This window comes from Aquarana catesbeiana, linkage group LG04 (genome assembly GCF_042186555.1).
Source record: "Aquarana catesbeiana isolate 2022-GZ linkage group LG04, ASM4218655v1, whole genome shotgun sequence".
Lineage (NCBI taxonomy): Eukaryota > Metazoa > Chordata > Amphibia > Anura > Ranidae > Aquarana > Aquarana catesbeiana.
Genome location: NC_133327.1, coordinates 109,330,394 through 109,351,128, shown reverse-complemented (window position 1 = coordinate 109,351,128; position 20,735 = coordinate 109,330,394). Strand labels below are relative to the sequence as shown.

The window sequence follows — 20,735 nt, the reverse complement described above, 5'->3', positions numbered from 1 at the left end:
CATCCACCTAAACTGACAGGCCAGGCAAGGAGATCATTAATCAGAAAAGCAGCCAAGAGGCCCATGGTAACTTTGGAGGAGCTGCAGAGTTCCATAGCTCAGGTGGTAGAATCTGTCCACAGGACAACTATTAGTTGTACACTCCACAAATCTGGCCTTTATGGAAGAGTGTCAAGAAGAAAGCAATTGTTGAAAGAAAGCCATAAGAAGTCCCATTTGCAGTTTGCGAGAAGCCATTTGAGGGACACAACAAACATGTGGAAGAAGGTGCTCTGGTCAAATGCTATGTGTGGCGGAAAACTAACACTGTGAAACATGGTGGTGACAGCATCATGTTGTGGAGATGCTTTTCTTCAGCAGGTTCAGGGAAGTTGGTCAGAGTTGATGGGAAGATGGAGGGAGCCAAATACAGGGCAATCTTAGAAGAAAACCTGTTAGAGTCTGCAAAAGACTTGAGACTAGGGTAGAGGTTCATCTTCCAGCAGGTCAACAACCCTAAACATACAGCCAGAGCTCCAATTGAATGGTTTGGATCAAACATATTCATGTGTTAGACAAAAAACAGAAAACAGAAAAGAGAGGGCGCACCGCAGCTGTACGTCTTGTCAGTAGGTCTGGAGACTGCTATCGGTGTATCCACCATCACCATCAATAGACCATTATGCGTGATTTTTATCTACCCTTGTGAGTAGTACTTTTACGTTTCCTTTTTTAAATAAACTTTTTTAAAGATAATGCACAAGGCCGGTGCGCCCTCTCTTTTCTGTTTTTTGTCTGTATGTTAGGATTTCCCTATCCTTGAGGGCAGCAAGGCTGAAAGCTACTATCCATCGAGTACTTTGAACTGTCGGGCTACACATTTATGCGCAAGAGTTTTTGTTTTGTTATATTCATGTGTTAGAATGGCCCAGTCAAAGTCAAAGTGTTCACAGACGTTCTCCATCCAGTCTGACAGAGCTTGAGCTATTTTGCAGAGAAGAATGGGCAAAATGTCACTCTCTAGATGTGATAAGCTGGTAGAGACATCCCCAAAAAGACTTGCAGCTGTAATTACATCAAAAGGTGGTTCTACAAAGTATTGACTCAAGGGGGCTTAATACAAATGCACGCCACACTTTTCACATATTTATTTGTAAAATATTTTGAAAACCATTTATCATTTCCCTTCCACTTCACAATTATGTGCCACTTTGTGTTGGTCTATCACATAAAATTCCAATAAAACACATTTACGTTTTTGGTTGTAACATGACAAAATGTGGAAAATTTAAGGGGTATGAATACTTTTTTAAGGCACTGTATACAGTTGAAATAAAAAGCATGCAAACCCTTTTGGAATGATATGGATTTCTACACAAATTGGTCATAAAATGTGATCTGATCTTCATCTAAGTCACAACAATAGACAATCACAGTCTGCTTAACCACTTCAATACCAGGCACTTAGACACCTTCCCGCCCAGACCAATTTTCAGCTTTCAGCGCTGTCGCAATTTGAATGACAATTGCGCGGTCATGCTACACTGTACCCAAACAAATTTTTTATCATTTTGTTCCCACAAATAGAGCTTTCTTTTGGTGGTATTTGATCACCTCTGCGGTTTTTATTTTTTGCGCAACAAATAAAAAAAGAAAGAAAATTTTGAAAAAAAACAAGTTTTTCTTTGTTTCTGTTAAAATTTTTTTGTAAATAAGTACGTTTTCTTCTTCAATGACGGGCACTGATATGGCTGCACTGACGGGCACTGACTGGCACTGATACGGCGGCACTGATGGGCACCAATGAGGTGGCACCAATGAGGTGGCATTGATGAGGTGGCACTGACGGGCACTGATGATGGGCACTGATAGGCGGCACTGATGGGCACTGATAGGCGGCACTGATGGGCACTGATAGGTGGCACTGGTAAGCGGCACTGATGGGCACTCATAGGTGGCACAGATGGGCACTTATAGGCGGCACTGATGGGCACTCATAGGTGGCATTGATGGGCACTCATAGGTGGCATTGATGGGCACTCATAGGTGGCACTGATAGTTGGCACAGATGGGCATGGATGGGCACTGATAGATGGGCACTGATGGGCACGGATGGGCACTGACAGGTGGCATGAATGGACACTGATGGGTGGCACTGACGGCACTGGTTGTTTGCAGTGATGCCCCTAAGGGTGGCATTGTTGGGCATCACTGCAACATAATTGTGCCAATCAGTGCCCATTTGTGGGCACTGATTGGCACTGACTGGGCACACTGGGCACATGTGGATGGCCATGGGGTACATACCTGGCCATCCACATGTTGCCCCTTCCCTGGTGGTCCTAGTGGCGATCCCTGGTGGTCCAGTGTGGTGATCTGAGGGGGGGCTGCGCTGATAAACAATCAGCACAGACCCCCCCTGCCAGGAGAGCCGCCGATCGGCTCTCCTCTAATCGCGTCTGTCAGACGCGAGTGAGGAAGAGCCGATCAACGGCTCTTCCTATTGACAGCGTGATCAGCCGTGATTGGACACGGCTGATCACGTGGTAAAGAGCCTCCGCCGGAGGCTTTTTACCAAGATCAGTGTAGCGGTGTGTCAGACTGACACACCGCTCCACCGATCGCCGCGATGCGCGCCCCCAGGGGCGCGCTGCGGCATGTTATCCTGCTGGACGTCATATGACGTCCAGTCAGGATAACACAACCACTTCCCGGACGTCAATCCGCTATAGGGCGGGCGGGAAGTGGTTAAACTAATAACACACAAATAATTAAATGTTACCATGTTTTTATTGAACACACCATGTAAACATTCACAGTGCAGGTGGAAAAAGTATGTGAACCCTTGGATTTAATAACTGGTTGAACCTCCTTTGGCAGCAATAACTTCAACCAAACGTTTCCTGTAGTTGCAGATCAGACGTGCACAACGGTCAGGAGTAATTCTTGACCATTCCTCTTTACAGAACTGTTTCAGTTCAGCAATATTCTTGGGGTGTCTGGTGTGAATCGCTTTCTTGAGGTCATGCCACAGCATCTCAATCGGGTTGAGGTCAGGACTCTGACTGGGCCACTCCAGAAGACATGTTTTTTTCTGTTTAAGCCATTCTGTTGTTGATTTACTTCTATGCTTTGGGTCATTGTCCTGTTGCAACACCCATCTTCTGTTGAGCTTCAGCCGGTGGACAGATGACCTTAAGTTCTCCTGCAAAATGTCTTGATAAACTTGGGAATTCATTTTTCCTTCAATTATAGCAATCCATCCAGGCTCTGACACAGCAAATCAGCCCCAAACCATGATGCCCCCACCACCATACTTCACAGTTGGGATGAGGTTTTGATGTTGGTGTGCTGTGCTACTTTTTCTCTACACATATTGTTGTGTGTTTCTTCCAAACAACTCAACTTTGGTTTCATCTGTCCACAGAATATTTTGCCAGTACTGCTGTGGAACATCCAGGTGATCTTGTGCAAACTGTAAACATGCAGCAATGTTTTTTTTTTGGACAGCAGTGGCTTCCTCTGTGGTATCCTCCCATGAAATCCATTCTTGTTTAGTGTTTTACATATCATAGATTCGCTAACAGGGATGTTAGCATATGCCAGAGACTTTTGTAAGTCTTTAACTGACACTCTAGGATTCATCTTCACCTCATTGAGCAGTCTGCGCTGTGCTCTTGCAGTCATCTTTACAGGACGCCCACTCCTAGGGAGAGTAGCAGCAGTGCTGAACTGAAAGTGCACTTGGAAGTGCAGTCGCTGTAGATCCGAGGGGGACATGCAAGGAAGATTAAAAACAGCATTTTAGCTTGCACATGATTGGATGATAAAATCAGCAGTGCTTCCACTCATTTCAGATCTACCCCTTAGATTTAGAGCGACTGCACTTCCAAGTGCACTTTCAGTGCACTTGCAATGCAAAGTGGATTTGCCTTTCGGAAATAACCCCCAGTGATCACAGATCGCAGCGCTGTGTGGCTTTGGGCAACAAGCACTTGTCCCACCTGGCCATTTATTTATAGTAGCCAGTCAGAAAGAGGTTAATGCGTACAACTTTTTTGTAGTGTTAGATGTTATCAGTGCAATGAATGGCAAACATGGGGGGTTATTTACTAAAGGCAAATCCACTTTGTACTACAAGTGCAAAGTGCACTTGAAATTGCACTGAAAGTGCACTTGGAAGTGCAGTCGCTGTAGATCTGAGGGGGACATGCAAGGATAATGAAAAACAGCATTTTAGCTTGCACATAATTGGATAATTAAATCAGCAGAGCTTCCCCTCATTTCAGATCTATCCCTCAGATTTACAGCGATTGCACTTCCAAGTGCACTTTGCACTTGTAGTTTGCACTTGTAGTGCAAAGTGGATTTGCCTTTCGTAAATAACCCCCATGGTGTCTACATGTGTAAGTCTTGGAAAGCCATAAGGGAAGTTAACCAGTAAGGTTGTTTAATACATCACTAAAAATTGCATTACATTTTTATAACAAGAATTATGTAAATGGCTACATTTTTATCACAAGGGGTTAATTTCTCATTCATGAGAAATTATCCATGAAAATTATTGCATGACTGTGCAACTGTATGCCCAGAACCATTGGATTATGGCTTAAATGCAGGTTAAAGAGAAACTAAACCCTTCTATCATTTGCAGCAAAGGAAGCTGCCATGTTACTCGCTGTTTAATTTGTAGTTGTCATGGTGCTGCACATGTGACTAGTTATGCAAGCAGCAATTTGATTGCTTGACAGTTTGGTTAAGAACCTAAGCAACTGTGACAGCTATCATTTATGGCATGCCTTAAAAGTAACTGTTTTGGAAAACAGGTAAATAAGTGGGTTAAGTTTTGCTTTAATATATAGAGTACTGCAACATATTGCAGCTTACCAATTCCTAGATGTGGTGGCTATATTAGTTTTATTTATTTTCTTTATTTTCACCTGGTGATCTTGCCTATCTTAGAATGACTACACTCACTCTTATGCAGTATCTATGAAAGATCAAAGTAGCCACCCTTAGACAGCAACATTTTCGACTTGTGGATAGGGTACTGTTAGGTAGACTAATAGATTTAGAAGGACTCTACGCTGCAGCTAACACTTTGTAAGCAGTAACAGAAACAATTTTTTTTCATTGTAAAAGTGGCTGTGAGTGTTAAGTGGTTTGCCTAAACCCTCTAACTGACACTATTGCTGGACAACTGCTATTACTGCACTATATACACAGTGCAAGTTTACGCTCATTTAAAAACAATAGGCTGCATTTAGATCTGTAAAAAAATGCCCAGCAGGGGTCCCGTGAGTCTTGGTTCACCATTTCAGGTCTGATTTCAGCCCGAATTTTGGGATGCATTCAGACCTGAAACGGACCAAAAGATGCACAGGGCTCCTGGTTGCACTCCATAGAGAGCCAGTTACATTCTCCTGCTATTACAAATTGGATGCGGGGATCCCACATCCAATTCACAATAGTGTGAACCCGACCTAATGTGTAGGCTGCCTTAGTCTGAAATGGTGACATTTGGGTTGATTTACTAAGACTGGAAAGTGCAAGATCTGGTGCAGCTGTGCATGGTAGCCCATCAGCTTCTAACTTCAGCTTGTTCAATTAGGCTTTGACAAAAAAATGGATGCTGACTGGTTTCTATGCAGAGCTGCACCACACTGTGCACGCTCCAGTTTTGGTAAATCAACCCCACTGTCTGTATTTCTATGGCTAACTGCAGACAAAAATGTCTTTGGCCAGGAGGAAAGTCCAGACACTAACGCGCTTTTACATATAATTGTGCTTCAGCTGGTAATGATTCATTATACTTTGTGATAGATGCTGATAAGTTATTGTTTTTCTTTATGAAAGCTACAGATAAAGGTATAATACCAGCTGATTATTTCGTTGTGACTATGAATATGTTTTGAATCATTTTTCTCTTCCAAATCAATTACCAGAAAAAAGGATATGTTTTGAATCCCAGGTTCATGGATTAAATGCCTCCTTCAGTTTGAAACAAGCGGCTATTAAAATAATTGCACTGCAAACTTTGACTAAATAAATGTCACCATTGATTTTCATTAGTACTTAGTTTTTGGGATAGAACAAAAACAACAGAGGTAACTATATAACTTATTTTGCATGACAAAATATTTCACCGGTGCAGTTATGCCTGAAATGAAAATGCGCTGGGACCCCGCAAGATGATCTTTTTTTCTGAGCTATTATGAGAAAAAACTGGCACTGTTCAATAGTCTATCTACATAGCTTCCTAAAAACAGACAGTCATTTGTACCCTTTTCATCAGTGAGATGCTAAATGTTTGCTAGATTTAATTGCCTATCGTAGATATTGTCAGTGGTGGTGTATAATATGCTATTACAAAAAACTCCACTAAGCACATTTTGCATTTAAACTGGTTAAATAATTTGTTTTAGAATAAAGACATTTTCTAAAAGAAAAAAAATACTTTTTAAAGCAGAATTTGCATAAAATGCACAGTCTGTTTGTCTTGTAGATACCCCCCCTCCACCCTTAAATAAAAAACAAAAAAATAACAAAAAAATACATGCTGATTATTTTGAGTGCCCATCACTAGAGTCACTCTAGCAATCCTTGTTAGCATAAGAGCAAACTACTGTAGTGATTCTGTTTGGCGGTATATGTACGAGAATCTTTCCTGTTTTGGTATGTATTTTAAATCTTTAATAAGAACATAAAAAATACAACAGAGCATTAGAATAAAAAAGTTAAAGTTACTTGGCATACTCACCCCAGCTTCCAGCCATATGCCATAGGCAAGGGTGACATCTCTGGGCCTGGGAACACTGAGGAGCCTTACGGCATGTACAGACGATCAGAATTTCCGACAACAAATGTTTGATGTGAGCTTGTTGTCGGAAGTTCCGACCGTGTGTAGGCTCCATCGGACATTTCATGTTGGAATTTCCAACAACAGATGTTTGAGAGCTGGATCTCAAATTTTCCGACAACAAAATCTGTTGCCGTAACTTCCGAGCATGTGTACACAATTCCAACGCATAAAATTCCACGCATGCTCTGAATCAAGTACGAGACGGAAGTGCTCGGTCTGGTAAAACTAGCGTTCATAATGGAGATAGCACATTCGTTACGCTGCAAATTTTTAAATCTCTTAATGCAGCGCATTCTCTTCTTCTTTATAATGCTAGAATAATGAAGTTGTTTTGCTGCTGATATTCACACAGAGTTCTTACAAACTGATTTCTTTATTATTTCTTGTGATTTCTTTATATTTTTTTTTCGCCAGATCTCCAGAATAATGTTTAGAATTTTTTTATAGTTATCTACATTTTTTTTTTTATCAAGATCTCCTGATTTTTTTTTTTTTTTAATGTTTTTTTTCTAGTGATCTCCATAATTTTTTTTTGTCGTTTTGTGTGTCAAGTTACCACAACACCATTATTATCTTATATTTTTTAACCTCAAGGAAATTGGTTGGTTTGGTGTCACTAGGTAATTTTAATTTGAACTTGTATTTTTGAAATGTACCTGCCTACTCACAAACAAACTGTCCTTTTTGAAGTAAAATACCTAGCCAAGTATTTGTGAAAAAAATAGACATTTATTAGGGGTCATAACATAATAAAGAGGAAGGCAACGCTGGATAAACTGTTGAAATTGGGGAAGCCTTTGTACCCCAGGGCAGACATCAATTTGACAGGCAAAATTCGTAGCCTGAGGAGTCCATTTAATGAGGAGCACAATCCGGTTCAGGACTCCAAGAGATTGGGAGCAGCAGCAGCTGTCATATCTGAGGCTGTGGTCTTAAAACTGCCTGTGTCTTTTGCCAGACCAGACCGAACCCAGACCATCACTCTCAAGACTTCCTTGCACACTTCCTTCCAGACTGTGGCTGTGGTGTTGGAATTGTGGCAGGAGGTGGAAGAGGAGTATGGTCCAACTCACATACGTGACTTTTTTTTTGAGTTCGCCCATCACCCCCTTATTTAGGGCCTGATAGACGACTTCCTCACAAATGAGGCGTTGGTCCACCTCCATTTCCTGCATTTTGCTGGCTGCCATGCAGGCATAGGCCTCTTGAACATTGGGGATGGTTCTGAGGGCCGCAGTAGCCTGCCGAATCAAAGAAAGTGCCAACTCCACCACGTTACTCCCCTTCCTGGGCCTTTTTGTTGGAATGCGGAGGGGAGGAACCTGCGATTCGGTCAGGCTACTGGGCACGGCCACCTCCTGGCTGCCACTTTCCACGGCCACCTCTTGGCTGCCACCTTCCCCCGCCTCCTCCTGGCTGAGACTTTCCTGTGTATGAAAATGGGACATAGTTTTATTTTTTTGGTCATCAAACACACACAATTTTGAGCTTGTGACTGTTGCAAATTAAATGTTAACAAAAAGAAAAGACTATCATTCTGACCAAAGCATTTTTCATTCTTGTCCCAATCATTTTTGGGTACTACTGTCGATTGATATGTAAACCACTTTGTTAAATCAGAAATGAGTGATCAACAATAACATCTAGTTAACATCATTAATTTTGTGACAAGAAATATGTTGAACAATGCTATACCTGACTCAAGCTGGGCTCCACCACATCTTCCTGGGTGGAAGGCCCAGGTTATACGTCAGAAGCCTCATTTTGTTTGGCAGGAAGAGTGGAAGGAAGAGTGGAAGGAAGGGTTGAGAGTGATGGCCTGAATTCAGTCTGGTCTGACAAAAACCGCAGTCTGTCGTAGTATCAGAGCCTCGGACATAAATGTCATCTGCTGCTGCTCTTGATCTCATGGAATCCTGGACCTTCTTGCGCTCCCTATTATATCTGCTCCTCAGGCCACCTATTTTGCACCTCAAATAGGGGATGGTTGCCGTGGGAATCACCAGCTTCACCAATTCCAGCAATTGATCCAGCGCCACCTTCCTCTTTATTTTATTGTTATAAAAAGGGTGTTTCACCTGCCACAGACAAGGCAGCTCTCTGTATTTATCAATGAAGTTGGGGAGGAAGTCATGATCGTTGAATCTATTAATTTTATCTGCAAGACACAACACAAGACAAACCCTAATGTCAGGCTAAACTCTCATAATCTTGTCCCAATATAGGCCTCAATCTAGAAGCAGTATAGGTCACTGATGCCCCAAGTTAAAATTGTACCTTCGTTAGCACGATCGGCGCTTATGCTACTCCGTCCTCCGCTCACAGATCGTACGTACGAGGCACACGTGTTATGCTTTATATACACTGCACATGTGTGAAACTCCGCCTGCCCCTGCCCTTCTTTCTAGTATATTCCCCACCCCTTCTCTTTCGGCACAGTGGGAGAGCACATGACGGAGACAGAGCAGGTGCATGCAGAGGAGAGCAGCAACGACAAGGAAAGCCCGGAGCCACAAACGTCCCAATCCAGGAGATTTAAGGCATCAAATATGTCCTTTGTTGAGATGGTGTAGATGGAGGACATCTTGAAGAGGGCCGACTATGATGTGAAATATGGACCTTACAGAAACCCAAATTTGAGAAAGGCCAAAATCATAAGTAAAGTTGTGAAAAGTCTGCAGAAGAATTTTGGGGTACGGCGATCCAAGGATCAACTGGTCAGACCTCAAATTGAGCACGATCAGTACAGAAGAATCAAGAGAGTGCTGCAAAAAAGTAAGTATTGTGTCATGTGTTCCTATTATTATTATTACTTTCTTGCTACTCCATTTGCTTTTCTTTACTGTACAGTTTAAAATGGCAAGTTCCAGGTTCAAGGGCACAGTAATCCAGTAATCATTCGTAGTAAACATCGTTCGTTCCCTCAATGTTTTTGGCAGATGCAGATTAACTACATTTGTTCATCCCTATTTGTATATTAAAAGAAGTTTATTGACTAGATGGGTTTGTAACTAGAATTAAATGCAAACTTGATTCAGTGTAAGGAGAGGACACTCAGCAGCTGTTTACACATCTGGATGCAGGAGCACTAGTGTGGGACACCAGAACGCCCTTTTCAGGGTGTCCCACACAGGTGCTCCAGTGGATACTAGGGGTGTCTCCATGTGGGAAACTTTAACAAAAAAGGTAAGTATTCCAGCTTGAAGAAAGGGAAAAATCATGTCTTCAGCTTGGAACTCTGCCAAAACAGACAATTTTATGACACTTCCAAGCAATGTTTCATATTCCTATTTCTTGCCTCAAATATCTGTGTGCTGTGTATACCTTTTTTTATTCACATAAGGGAGAAAATACTCGGGACATCTGAAGACACCATGGACCCCCAACCTCCTAAAGAAGGGGAAATCCCCATACCACAACCTGAAGATGTGGATTCCGAGGTACATGAATTAGGCGAAATGGTGACCACAACAGGTGAGTGTCTGAGACAACAGCTTCAGGTAATAGATGTATGCCTGCATATTTATAATACATGGTGTGTTTTATTCTTTTTAGGTGATGTGGATGTCATTTCACCAGTGCAAGTGCCCGCGTCCTTATTGTGGAGATCATGGTGTGCAATCGTGATTTAGAAAAGATAAAGGAAAACATCAATGATGTTCAACAAAAAGTGAAGAACACCATTGATGTTTTAGGCAGAATTTAAAACACACAAAAATTGTATTGTTTTGTCGAGGACTTTTTTAAATCAAGTTTTAAAGTATTTTAAAAGCCAAATTTTGAAGATGCACACAGTGTGTCAATATGTGCTATCTGCCATCACGGGATATCAATGTATGCGTTTTGGGGGTGCAACCCCTTCCTCCCAACTCAAGTAGGTGAGAGGAAGGATTTGCACCCCCGAAACACATCCATTGATCCCCCATGATGGGAGATAGCACATGTTGAAATTAGGGAAATCCACATTTTGAATCCCAATTTGTGTGCATCTTCAAAATTTGGCTTTTACAGGGGTGACATCACCCCATCTGATGAAGGCAAGATCAACACAGTTTGGACATATTAATGTCTGATATTGCCTTCACTTTTTAAGGTTGAACTTTGTAAGTTCCCGAGTTGTGTATGTTATGGTTTTAAACATGCCTGTTTAACCAAAAAAAGGATATTTATAATATCAAACAAAAAATGTTATACACCAAAGATGTTGGTTTGTTCAAAAACCCTTTTCTAAAGCACATGTGAATGTGCACAGAGTAAAATGTTTTTATACTCAACAATGTGTGGCTTCTTCTTTCAATGCTCAATACCAGTTTTTGGAGTAAGTTGGTGTTTAATTTACAGTGACAATGGGGGTTATTTACTAAAGGCAAATCCACTTTGCACTACAAGTGCACTTTGTAGTGCAAAGTGGATTTGCCTTTAGTAAATAACCCCCACAGTGCTCTAAAATTGGCCCCAATCTGGCCATTTTAGGGACTCTAAACAATTAATTCATGGTGCTGAAAAGGATGATTATTTTTCTCATTAATGCATTACATACATTAACAACAAAAACAATGTGTGTGCGTAGCAGACCCACAACATAATAGTTAGCTGAAGAAGAGATTGTCACCTCATGTATCAAATAAATTACGTTTGCACTATTGTAGAAAATGGCCAAAAAGTAAAGCCAATTGGAGAACCTAGGAGACAGCTAAAAGAAACACAAGCAGTAAATCCAATGAAATATTAGTTTATTAAAAAAAAAATTATTAAAAAAATGTTTTACACATTTGCTGGCATATCAGTGGCCCCCCTACCCGCAAAGTTCTCCAGATATTTTTGTCTGACTTCGCAGGCACTTTGGGGGGGCAAACCAGGACAGCCAGCTTCAAATGCCATCAGGGTTGATTCCGGTAATTAAAAACCCTCTGGTCCGGGATGAGGGTCCTCATGGGGAACGGCTGCATCAGATGTTCTCCTAGCTCAAACGCTTCATCAGGGACGAAAACAAATGGAAGACCACACCGATTGTCTTCCACAGGTGGCATGCCCAAGCCACCATTCTGGAGCTGTCTGTAGAACTCCGTCTGGGTGATGACTCCACCATTCGACACCCGGCCATTCTTCCCCACATCCATATACAAAAAACTTGTATGTCGCTGACACCACTGCCAACATCACTATACTATATGGGATGATGTGGACGTGTTTCCCATCGATTGCCTCTCCCCAGTTAGGAAAGTCCCACCTCTAGGCAAAGTGGGATGCCACCGTCTACCATTCCTGTGGGGTTGAAGGAAACTGACTGTACAAATTGAAGCACATTTTTACATTCTGCAATTACCTATCAAGATAATAGGAGAACAAAATTTTAAACAGTACCATTTGAAAGTATTCAGGCAGGCCCTTGCACTACATGCTTTGGTGAAGTGTGTATGGGTTTGGATAAGTCAGCAGATAGAGGATTGGTATCGGTTGACTTAGTGGTTGGGAGGGAGGGAGTGTTCCAAATGAGTTTGCCCCCCCCCAAAAAAAGCCTCTTGCACTCTGCCTGAATTTAAGGACACAAATAACATTTGTAAACATTTAAGGGCGTGTTTAGGGTAAAACACTACTATGGAGCTGACAAAATACATTTTTAAGTGACTAGACTAGGTGTGTATGGGCCCAAGATAGCATGCTGGGGAGGTTAGTGAAGGCAAATATGCATGAAGGACAAAAAAGAGCATTAAAAGCTTCCAGCATGTATGAGGACAAAGAGGACATTCACATCATATTGCAATCATGGTAATTAGGGAATGATGAAATAAATCCAATACGTTTGCAAACAATAAATACATGTGATGTAAAGGATAAAAATTACCTTAATATAGTCCTTCTGCAGGACCTGTATGATACCAGAACAAGTCTCTGGAATAATGATCCCCAGGGCCTGGGGGGAGATGCCTGTCGAGAACTTGATGTCCTGCAGACTTTTCCCCGTCGCCAAGTACCGCAAGGTGGCGACGAGCCTTGGTTCCGGAGTGATGGCTTGCCGCATGCAGGTGTCCTGCTTGGTAATATAAGAGGACAGCAAAGCCAATAGATGGGGAAAAATGGGGTCTGTCATCTGGAGATAATTCCTAAAATCATCAGGATTATTCTCCTGGATCTCCCGCAACAAAGGCATATGAGAGAATTGCTCACGCTGGAGCAACCAATTCTTAGTCCATGAACTCCTCCTCCCCTGTTCATGGACTGGACTTGGGTCAAAGTAAGAACCCCAACACCAAGCCCCTGCATAGCACGAACTCTATGATGAGTACGTAACCGCAACATGGCATCAAATGATCGGCTGGGTAGAACGAACTAACAGAATGCACTGAAAATTAGAAAGGCCTGAGAAGAGCGAGCTGAAAATCAGAAACGAGCAGACAAGAACGCACTGTAAAACAGATACGAACTGACTACACGCACTGAAAAACAGATACGAACCCAAAGGGTGGCGCACTTGGTATTGAACTTCCTTTTTATAGTGCCGTCGTATGTGTTGTACGTCAGCGTATTCTTGGCGATCGGAATTTCCGACAACATTGGTGCTACCATGAGTATGTGAGACAAGTTTGAGCCAACATCCGTCGGAAATAAATCCACGGTTTGGTTGTCGGACATTCCAATTGTCTGTACGCGGCATTAGTCTTGCAAGCACTATGCAGGAGTATCTTCTTATAAGCATTTCAGTTTCTCCAGAATCCCAGGAGAAGGCCCAGTGACATCACCTCCTTGGTGGGTTTGTTGGAAGCCAGTGTAAAAGGCAGGAAAAGACTGGAAAACTTTGGTCTAGAGGTAAACACAATGAAATTGCCCTTTCATGGTTGGTGAAGATTTCTTTGGGCTAAAGAAAATGGACCACAAAAAGTGTGTCTGGGGTGGCAGGGCAGTCCACATTAGGTACAGTTTTGCACACACCGGGGTGCCGTGGTGCATCCGCCAGCAACATGCAGAGCGGAAGCAGCGTGCTGGGTACTTAAACACTTTCTGTGTTACAGCACCCGACACTAAAAGAAACCAGAACTACCAGGCAGGAGTGATCTCCATTCAACAGTAGAAGTATAGACCTGACCAACAGGTAGAGATAACAGAACAGGAATGTTTTCAGGAAAAGAGCAAGCAAAATCTGAGCAGCAATTTTTAAAATGTTCCTTTAAATAATGCTAGGCGACTGAGAACATGTAACAAATAGGTAGGTGTTATCCCAATTTGGCTGCAAAAGCCAAAACACACTTCAAGGTCATTGCAAAGCTCAAGGGGGCATCTTTAAGCCTGGAGGAAAATTGGTTAAACCTCCACATATGGAAAGCTTGTCCACAGTAAGATCTGTGAAAATGCAGAATAAACTCCCTCAGGAGCTATTTCTAGCAAAAAAGGACCGCAATTAATAGACTCTCCGGCAGCCAGCAATAATAGTCCCCTCCCTCAACAGTAGATCTCTCCCAGCCATAACTGACCCCTCAGCGATACAAGACCCACCCCCCCAGCAACAATAGGTCCCCCACCAGTAAGAATAGACCCCCCCTGCAAAAATAGATCCCCTCCAGGTAGAATAGATCCCTCAGCAGCCAGCATCAATAGACCCTGCAGCACACCCCAGCCCCCCTTACCATTACATACAGTCAGTGCTGGAGGTGCCGGAACTGCGTTCCCCCGCGTTCCCGCTGAAAAAAAGCCCTGGTGCTACCCCTGTAGGAGCTGCTGGTGAATTTGGGTATCTCCTACCCCGCACAGCCAGGCACACAAATTTTCCACCACACACTGGAGTCAGCAATCAATATTGTAGCTTTGTTTTTTTGTATTTTATTAGGGGAGTAGAACTTGGATAGGGGACAGCACAAAGATAATTCTTCAGGGACACAACTATATACACACAGTATATACACTTCTCCTCTTCCAACTCCAGCACAATCTTGCTTGTAGAACTACATCTCCCAGGACCAGCTAGCACTGAAAAGATTATTCAACTTAGATCCAGTTAGATCTGTAGCAGATACACTTTGCTGGCAGGGACCATGTGCCCCTTTGGTAGTGTAGCAGAAAAAAAATGTCCCAGTGCTTAGCTTTCCTATACCTGTGGCTACTGATCCCAGTGCCACCTCTTCAGGCACTGCCAGTCCACCTGGCTGCAGCTGCCCCTTTCACTAGCCCTCTTGGCCACAACTCCACAGCCCACTCAGACCGACTCTGCATTAATCCCAGACTGCCAGTCCCTTCAGGCATGCCTCTCAGTCCTTTGACTGTATCACTCACCAGTCCTCCTGGCTGTTTTCCTCCCTGCAGGAACCACCCAGGTTGTTTGGTCTTTTTCTCCCTTCCCTTGCCAGCCAAATTGCATCCTCAGACAAAGGGTCTGGTATGGATTTTTGGGGGACCTCACAAATGTGTTCTTTTTTGTTTGTTTTTGTAAAGATTTACCTTTGCCATTTTTGCTTTTACAAAAAGGAGTCAGAAGGGAAAAGTCATCTGTCTGCAATTTAAATCATTTTTTTCTCTTAATAACAGTAATTTGCATTGGTTCATGTTCCTCAGGGCAGTATCCACCCCCATGCTATTTTTTTACAAAACTGTCTATTAGCACACAATTTTGGCATTTTTCATTTGACAGATTAGATTCCCATTGACTGTAATGGGGTTTGGGTTCCTCGTTCGAACTCCTTTGAAATTTGAACCTTGCTTTAACCGAATCTAAGCCAGTTCAGCTCATCCTTAGTAACAACTTGTAAGCAAAGACCTTTCCATAAGCTTGAGCAGGATAACATAGTGCAGATTTAATTAGGCCTTAAGCAACACATGGGGAAAAGAAACTACACTAAAGAGAAAAGCCACATATAGAGCCACAGAGATATAGTATCTGAAAAATTAAACTAATTAATTGTAACATAATAGAAATTTATTAATTGTATAAATACACAATAATTTATTACACAAGGTATAAAATCAAATCAATAAACCTCCACCGTTCACCATCCAATGACAACGTTGTCAATGGACAGACAAACTAACAGACTAACAAACATATAAGGAAACGTCTTCACTACACGTGCAAAAATATATGGGCCATGGAAATGCTGTATACGTATAAGCAGTGTGGCAACACCAGACATTTAAAAAAATGGCAGGAACCTATATGACTCAAAGTCATACAAAATCGTACAATTTGAAAAATTATAGACAAGGTATGCTTTTGATGGCTGTTAGGGGTATACGGCAAAGGGGTATTCGCATACTGGATCAAAGCAAATTAATATACATATCATGAGCACTGAAATATGTTGCAATCCATAGGACACAGGACTTTGAGTCATACATGTTCCTGCCATTTTTTTATATCCTTTCACAATAGGACTGCCTGGCCCCACGTCTGCTTTTGCCACACTGCTTATACTTATACAGCATTTCCATGGGCCATATATTTTTGCACGTGTAGTTCCCTTATATGTTTGTTAGTCTGTTCGTTCGTATTTGTCTGTCCATTGACAACGTTGTCATTAGATGGTGAACGGTGGAGGTTTTGATTTGATTTTATACTTTGTGTAATAAATTATTGTGTATTTATACAATGAATACATTTCTATTTTGTTACAATTAATTAGTTACATTTTTCAGACACTATATCTCTGTGGCTCTATATGTGGCATCTTTTACTATGCCTTTTCTCTTTGGTGTAGTTTATTTTCCCTATTGTATGGCCAGTGTCAGAAACCATGAATCAGACTGAGACAGAAGTACAGTTAAATCTCACTTGTTTAATAATAATAAAAAAAAGGTAAACAGAGTAAACATAGTCAAAACATAGCCAGAGTTTAGGAACCAGAACGGATAGTCAGACAAGCCAAAACATCAGGAAGCCAGAGATGAGCATAGTAGAACATCAACCAGGATCTGGAACCAGAAGGAATTTCAGCCAAGTAAGTCTGTAATAGGAACACAGGAGAGCGTCTCTAGAGGTGTGACCAAGGTGAAGGCAGAGATCATCTGGGCTGGATGGCTTAAGTAGGCAGGACTGACGAGCAGGATATCATCAACAAGTGATTCACTGTAGAGAGATAGGAGCTGGCAATTAGCCGACAGCTGAGTGGCCAGCTCAGGGGAAATGGGGAAATATCTTAGCAACATATCTTATTAGTACTGGCCTAGAGGGAAAATGTCTCCTGATCCACCCTCAGCAAAATCCTTCCCTGGAGGAAGGTAAGATTTTTTTACTTTTTTCTGCTAAGGCTTTTTCTTTTTACATGGGGTGTATTATTATCATCATATAGTATATATATAGTGCCAACAGTTTGCACGGTGCTTTACAATGTAGAGGGGGGACAGTACAATTACAATGCAGATCAATACAGGGGGGACGGGAGGACCCTGCTCGTGGATGGAGCTTACAATCTAAAGCGAGGGGGAGGTGGTCCAAAAAGTTAATAGCGGTGGGGGGCGATCTTATGGAGATGGCTTGGATACTGTTCTTAGGTGGAGGTGGGATAGGCTTCCCTGAATAAGTGAAAATGCAGCCATCACATTTTATGGATTGGTAAGCTGCAATGTAATACATTTTTGTTTTTGGGTTTAATACTGATTGAACGCAAAGCTCACTTTAAAGAAGAAGTATAGCCAAAGCATGTTTGGCTGTACTTCTCCTATGTATTACAGGAGTGCAATTCGTTTTGCACTCCTGTGACCCATTTTCAGCAATGTCAGTCCAGGCACGGCGTCATCCCTACCACAGGGTCTGGATTTGCCAGGTGTCTTGACTGACACCCCACTCAGTCTCTTAGTGAGACGATGAGAGCCTGAGATGGCCGTTCTGCCCCCTCCACAGCTAGTGCTCCAGTGAGGGAGAAGAGCAGAGAGCTGTGACTGACAATCTGCAGCTTTCTGCTCACGGAGTTCTGAAACCTGAGCGATCAGCATTGTAGTTCCCTGTACACACGGTCGGACATTGATCGGACATTCCGACAACAAAATCCATGGATTTTTTCCGACGGATGTTGGCTCAAACTTTTCTTGCATACACACGGTCACACAAAGTTGTCGGAAAATCCGATCGTTCTGAACGTGGTGACGTAACACACGTACGCCGGGACTATAAACGGGGCAGTAGCCAATAGCTTTCGTTTCTTAATTTATTCTGAGCATGCGTGGCACTTTGTGTGTCGGATTTGTGTACACACGATCGGAAAATTTTATAGCAAGCTCTCAAACTTTGTGTGTCGGAAATTCCTATGGAAAATGTGTGATGGAGCCCACACACGGTCAGAATTTCGGACAACAAGGTCCTATCACACATTTTCCATCGGAAAATCCGACCGTAGAGGTAGAGGGCATTAGAATGCTTGGTTCTCAGTGAAGAGGCGGCGGAGGACAGATGCAGTATCGGACCCATGCTGCATCCACCTAGGTAAGTATGAATGTGCAAAAAAAATTAATGAAAAATTCCTTTACTTCTCTTTTAAGAAGTCTGAGAGCTGTTTATATGTCACAACTTCTCATGAACTTACAAAGAGAGGAGGTCCCTGTCCCAGCACCCATGTGACAACATCAGGCACCTGGGTAGACAATAGCGAACCACCAATGCTATCACCTGAGAGGGAGGAGAGTGAGTCACATACTACCCCATACCTGGAACTAAGGTTTTTTTAAGGTGCCATTAAAGTAAACCTATCTATGGTCCTGGTAAGGCACAAGTTTACTTTAAAAAAAGTAGACACTACTTTGATTCCTGTACAGTTTAAATACATCTGCATTATAAATATTCCACAAAGCTATCTTAACATATGAATAGATACAAGAGTACCCAATATGTTTCCAATAGATTATAATATAGCCATGCGCTTAGAGTTTGTAAGTTTGTGATTCCACCTAACGGATCTTTGTCAAACACTCTGTAAATGACAACCAATTGTCAATGCATCCAAAATGCATCTATGATGTGTTTGGCAGATGCACTGTGGGGAATTATGTGCTGGGAGTCAAATTGTGTTTTTTCATTTCAAGCAAACATAAACAGCAAAGAAAACACAATTCTTTAAATCTATCAAAAAAAGATGTTGGCTAGACACTTCAGAATCCAAAATAGTAAACACTTGATCCCGCTATGGGTTAAAAAAGTGACAGAACAGCAGGAACAGCCTTTTGTTGCATTTAATGACTTACAGTTGTTTATGTTAAAATACTGTAACTTATATATTTTTAATTAGAATGGAATGGCTTTAGTGTTAATTATAGACATTGTATTCCCAGATTCTGGACGCCTACCTCGTGCTGCCATAGTATCAATCATTGTAGGTGCCATCCTGCTGGCTTCTTGGGCGGCAATGTGCTGGATTTTAGTGTGTAGAGGGTAAGTTGTGGTTACATATGTACAGCTGCGCTTTCCACTTATTGTGCATTTGTTTACTGTCAATCAGTAGGATAACAAGTCTCTTGTACAATCTCACCTGCAGATGATTGACAATGTAATGTCACTAGCCTGCCAGTATCGCTATGCCCCAGTGAGTGTATGCATGCCTTTACATCTGTATCTGTGTATTTCTACCTGCGTGCATGGAGCTCCATCTGTCAGTTCTCTCCTCTCCAGATAACAATGTCAATCTTTCTCTGTCTTTTTGCCAGGGAAGCTCCATAGCTGTTCATTTGGACCTGTCAGCCTAAACATGCATGTGTGCTGAAAGAAAATGAACCACATAGGATTACTTTAAAATTTATGCCGGAATATACTGTATATTATTTCAGTCAATTTATTTAAATAGAGGATTTAATGGTGCTATACCCTTTATACCTGGTGAAAACACAATTTAACTTATGTAAAACATAATAAAATGTAGTGTGTAAAAAACAAAAGTAATCAGACAGAGATACCCAAATAGCTGAATATCCTTCAAAACGTCCAAGTTAATTTGCAAAGTTGTAGGTAGGTAGAGGTTACTGCTACCCAGTAGGAAATTAGAGGTTAACTGAAACTCCCTGGTTTTTGATGGGTTTTTCTTGGGTCCAACCCTCCGGTCCTGTGTGCTATAAAAGGAACGAGGGCTAGAATCATGGGGGGATTTCCACACACACACAGAAGGGGATGCTCTGCTTGATGAAGTTGCTGGAGTCTAGATGACCTGTGTCCTGCCGAAATCGGGGCTAAACTCCAGACATGAACTTTGAACCAATATTGGAATTGCTGAACAGGTATGCTGGGGCAACTACAAGCCTGTAGTTAGGGACTAGGGATGTTAGGAAATGTTGGCACTTTATCTTGGACTTTATCTTTATCTTGGACTGTCAATTGTCTCTGTCATCATGTTAATTTACTCTTCAAGGAAAATGTTTAAAACTTTGCCTTTGCTTGGCCTGAAGTTGCTAAAGGGGTGCAATGCAAGTAACTGGCACACATAGTCTACAGCTTGGGTCATTAACCGGTTCCCGACTGGCGCACGCCGATGTACGTCGGCAGAATGGCACGGCTGGGCAAATGGGCGTACCCGTACATCCCTTTAAATTTGCTGTCGTGCCATTGCGTGCGCCAGCCGGAAGCTCCGTGAGTCAGGTCACCCGTGATCGCCCCACGGAGAGGACGAACGGGGAGATGCTAATGTAAACAAGCATCTCCCTGTTCTGCCTAGTGACAGTGTCACTGATCTCTGCTCCCTGTGACCGGGAGCAGAGATCAGTGACGTGTCACATGTAGCCACACCCCATTTGTATAGCACTGATTGCTGTGTAAATGACAATGGTCCCAAAAATGTGTCAAAAATGTCCGATGAGTCCGCCATAATGTCGCAGTCATGATAAAAATTGCTGATCGCCGCCATTACTAGTAAAAAAAAAAATTATCAATAAAAATGCCATAAACTATCCTCTATTTTGTAGACGGTATAACTTTTGCACAAACCAATCAATA

At 42.2% G+C, this 20,735-nt stretch overlaps 1 protein-coding gene across 1 annotated transcript in view; it reads left to right on the top strand.

Moving 5' to 3' along the window:
* The window catches only part of TPO (thyroid peroxidase), a 198,021-nt gene extending 178,549 nt beyond the window's left edge, over nt 1–19,472 (top strand). Inside the window, exons 13-14 of the mRNA XM_073628886.1 lie at nt 19,088–19,187; nt 19,460–19,472. Of these exons, the coding sequence (XP_073484987.1) occupies nt 19,088–19,187; nt 19,460–19,472 (113 nt within the window). The remainder of the gene's footprint in view (nt 1–19,087; nt 19,188–19,459) is intronic.
* Nucleotides 19,473–20,735: the final 1,263 nt, after the last annotated feature.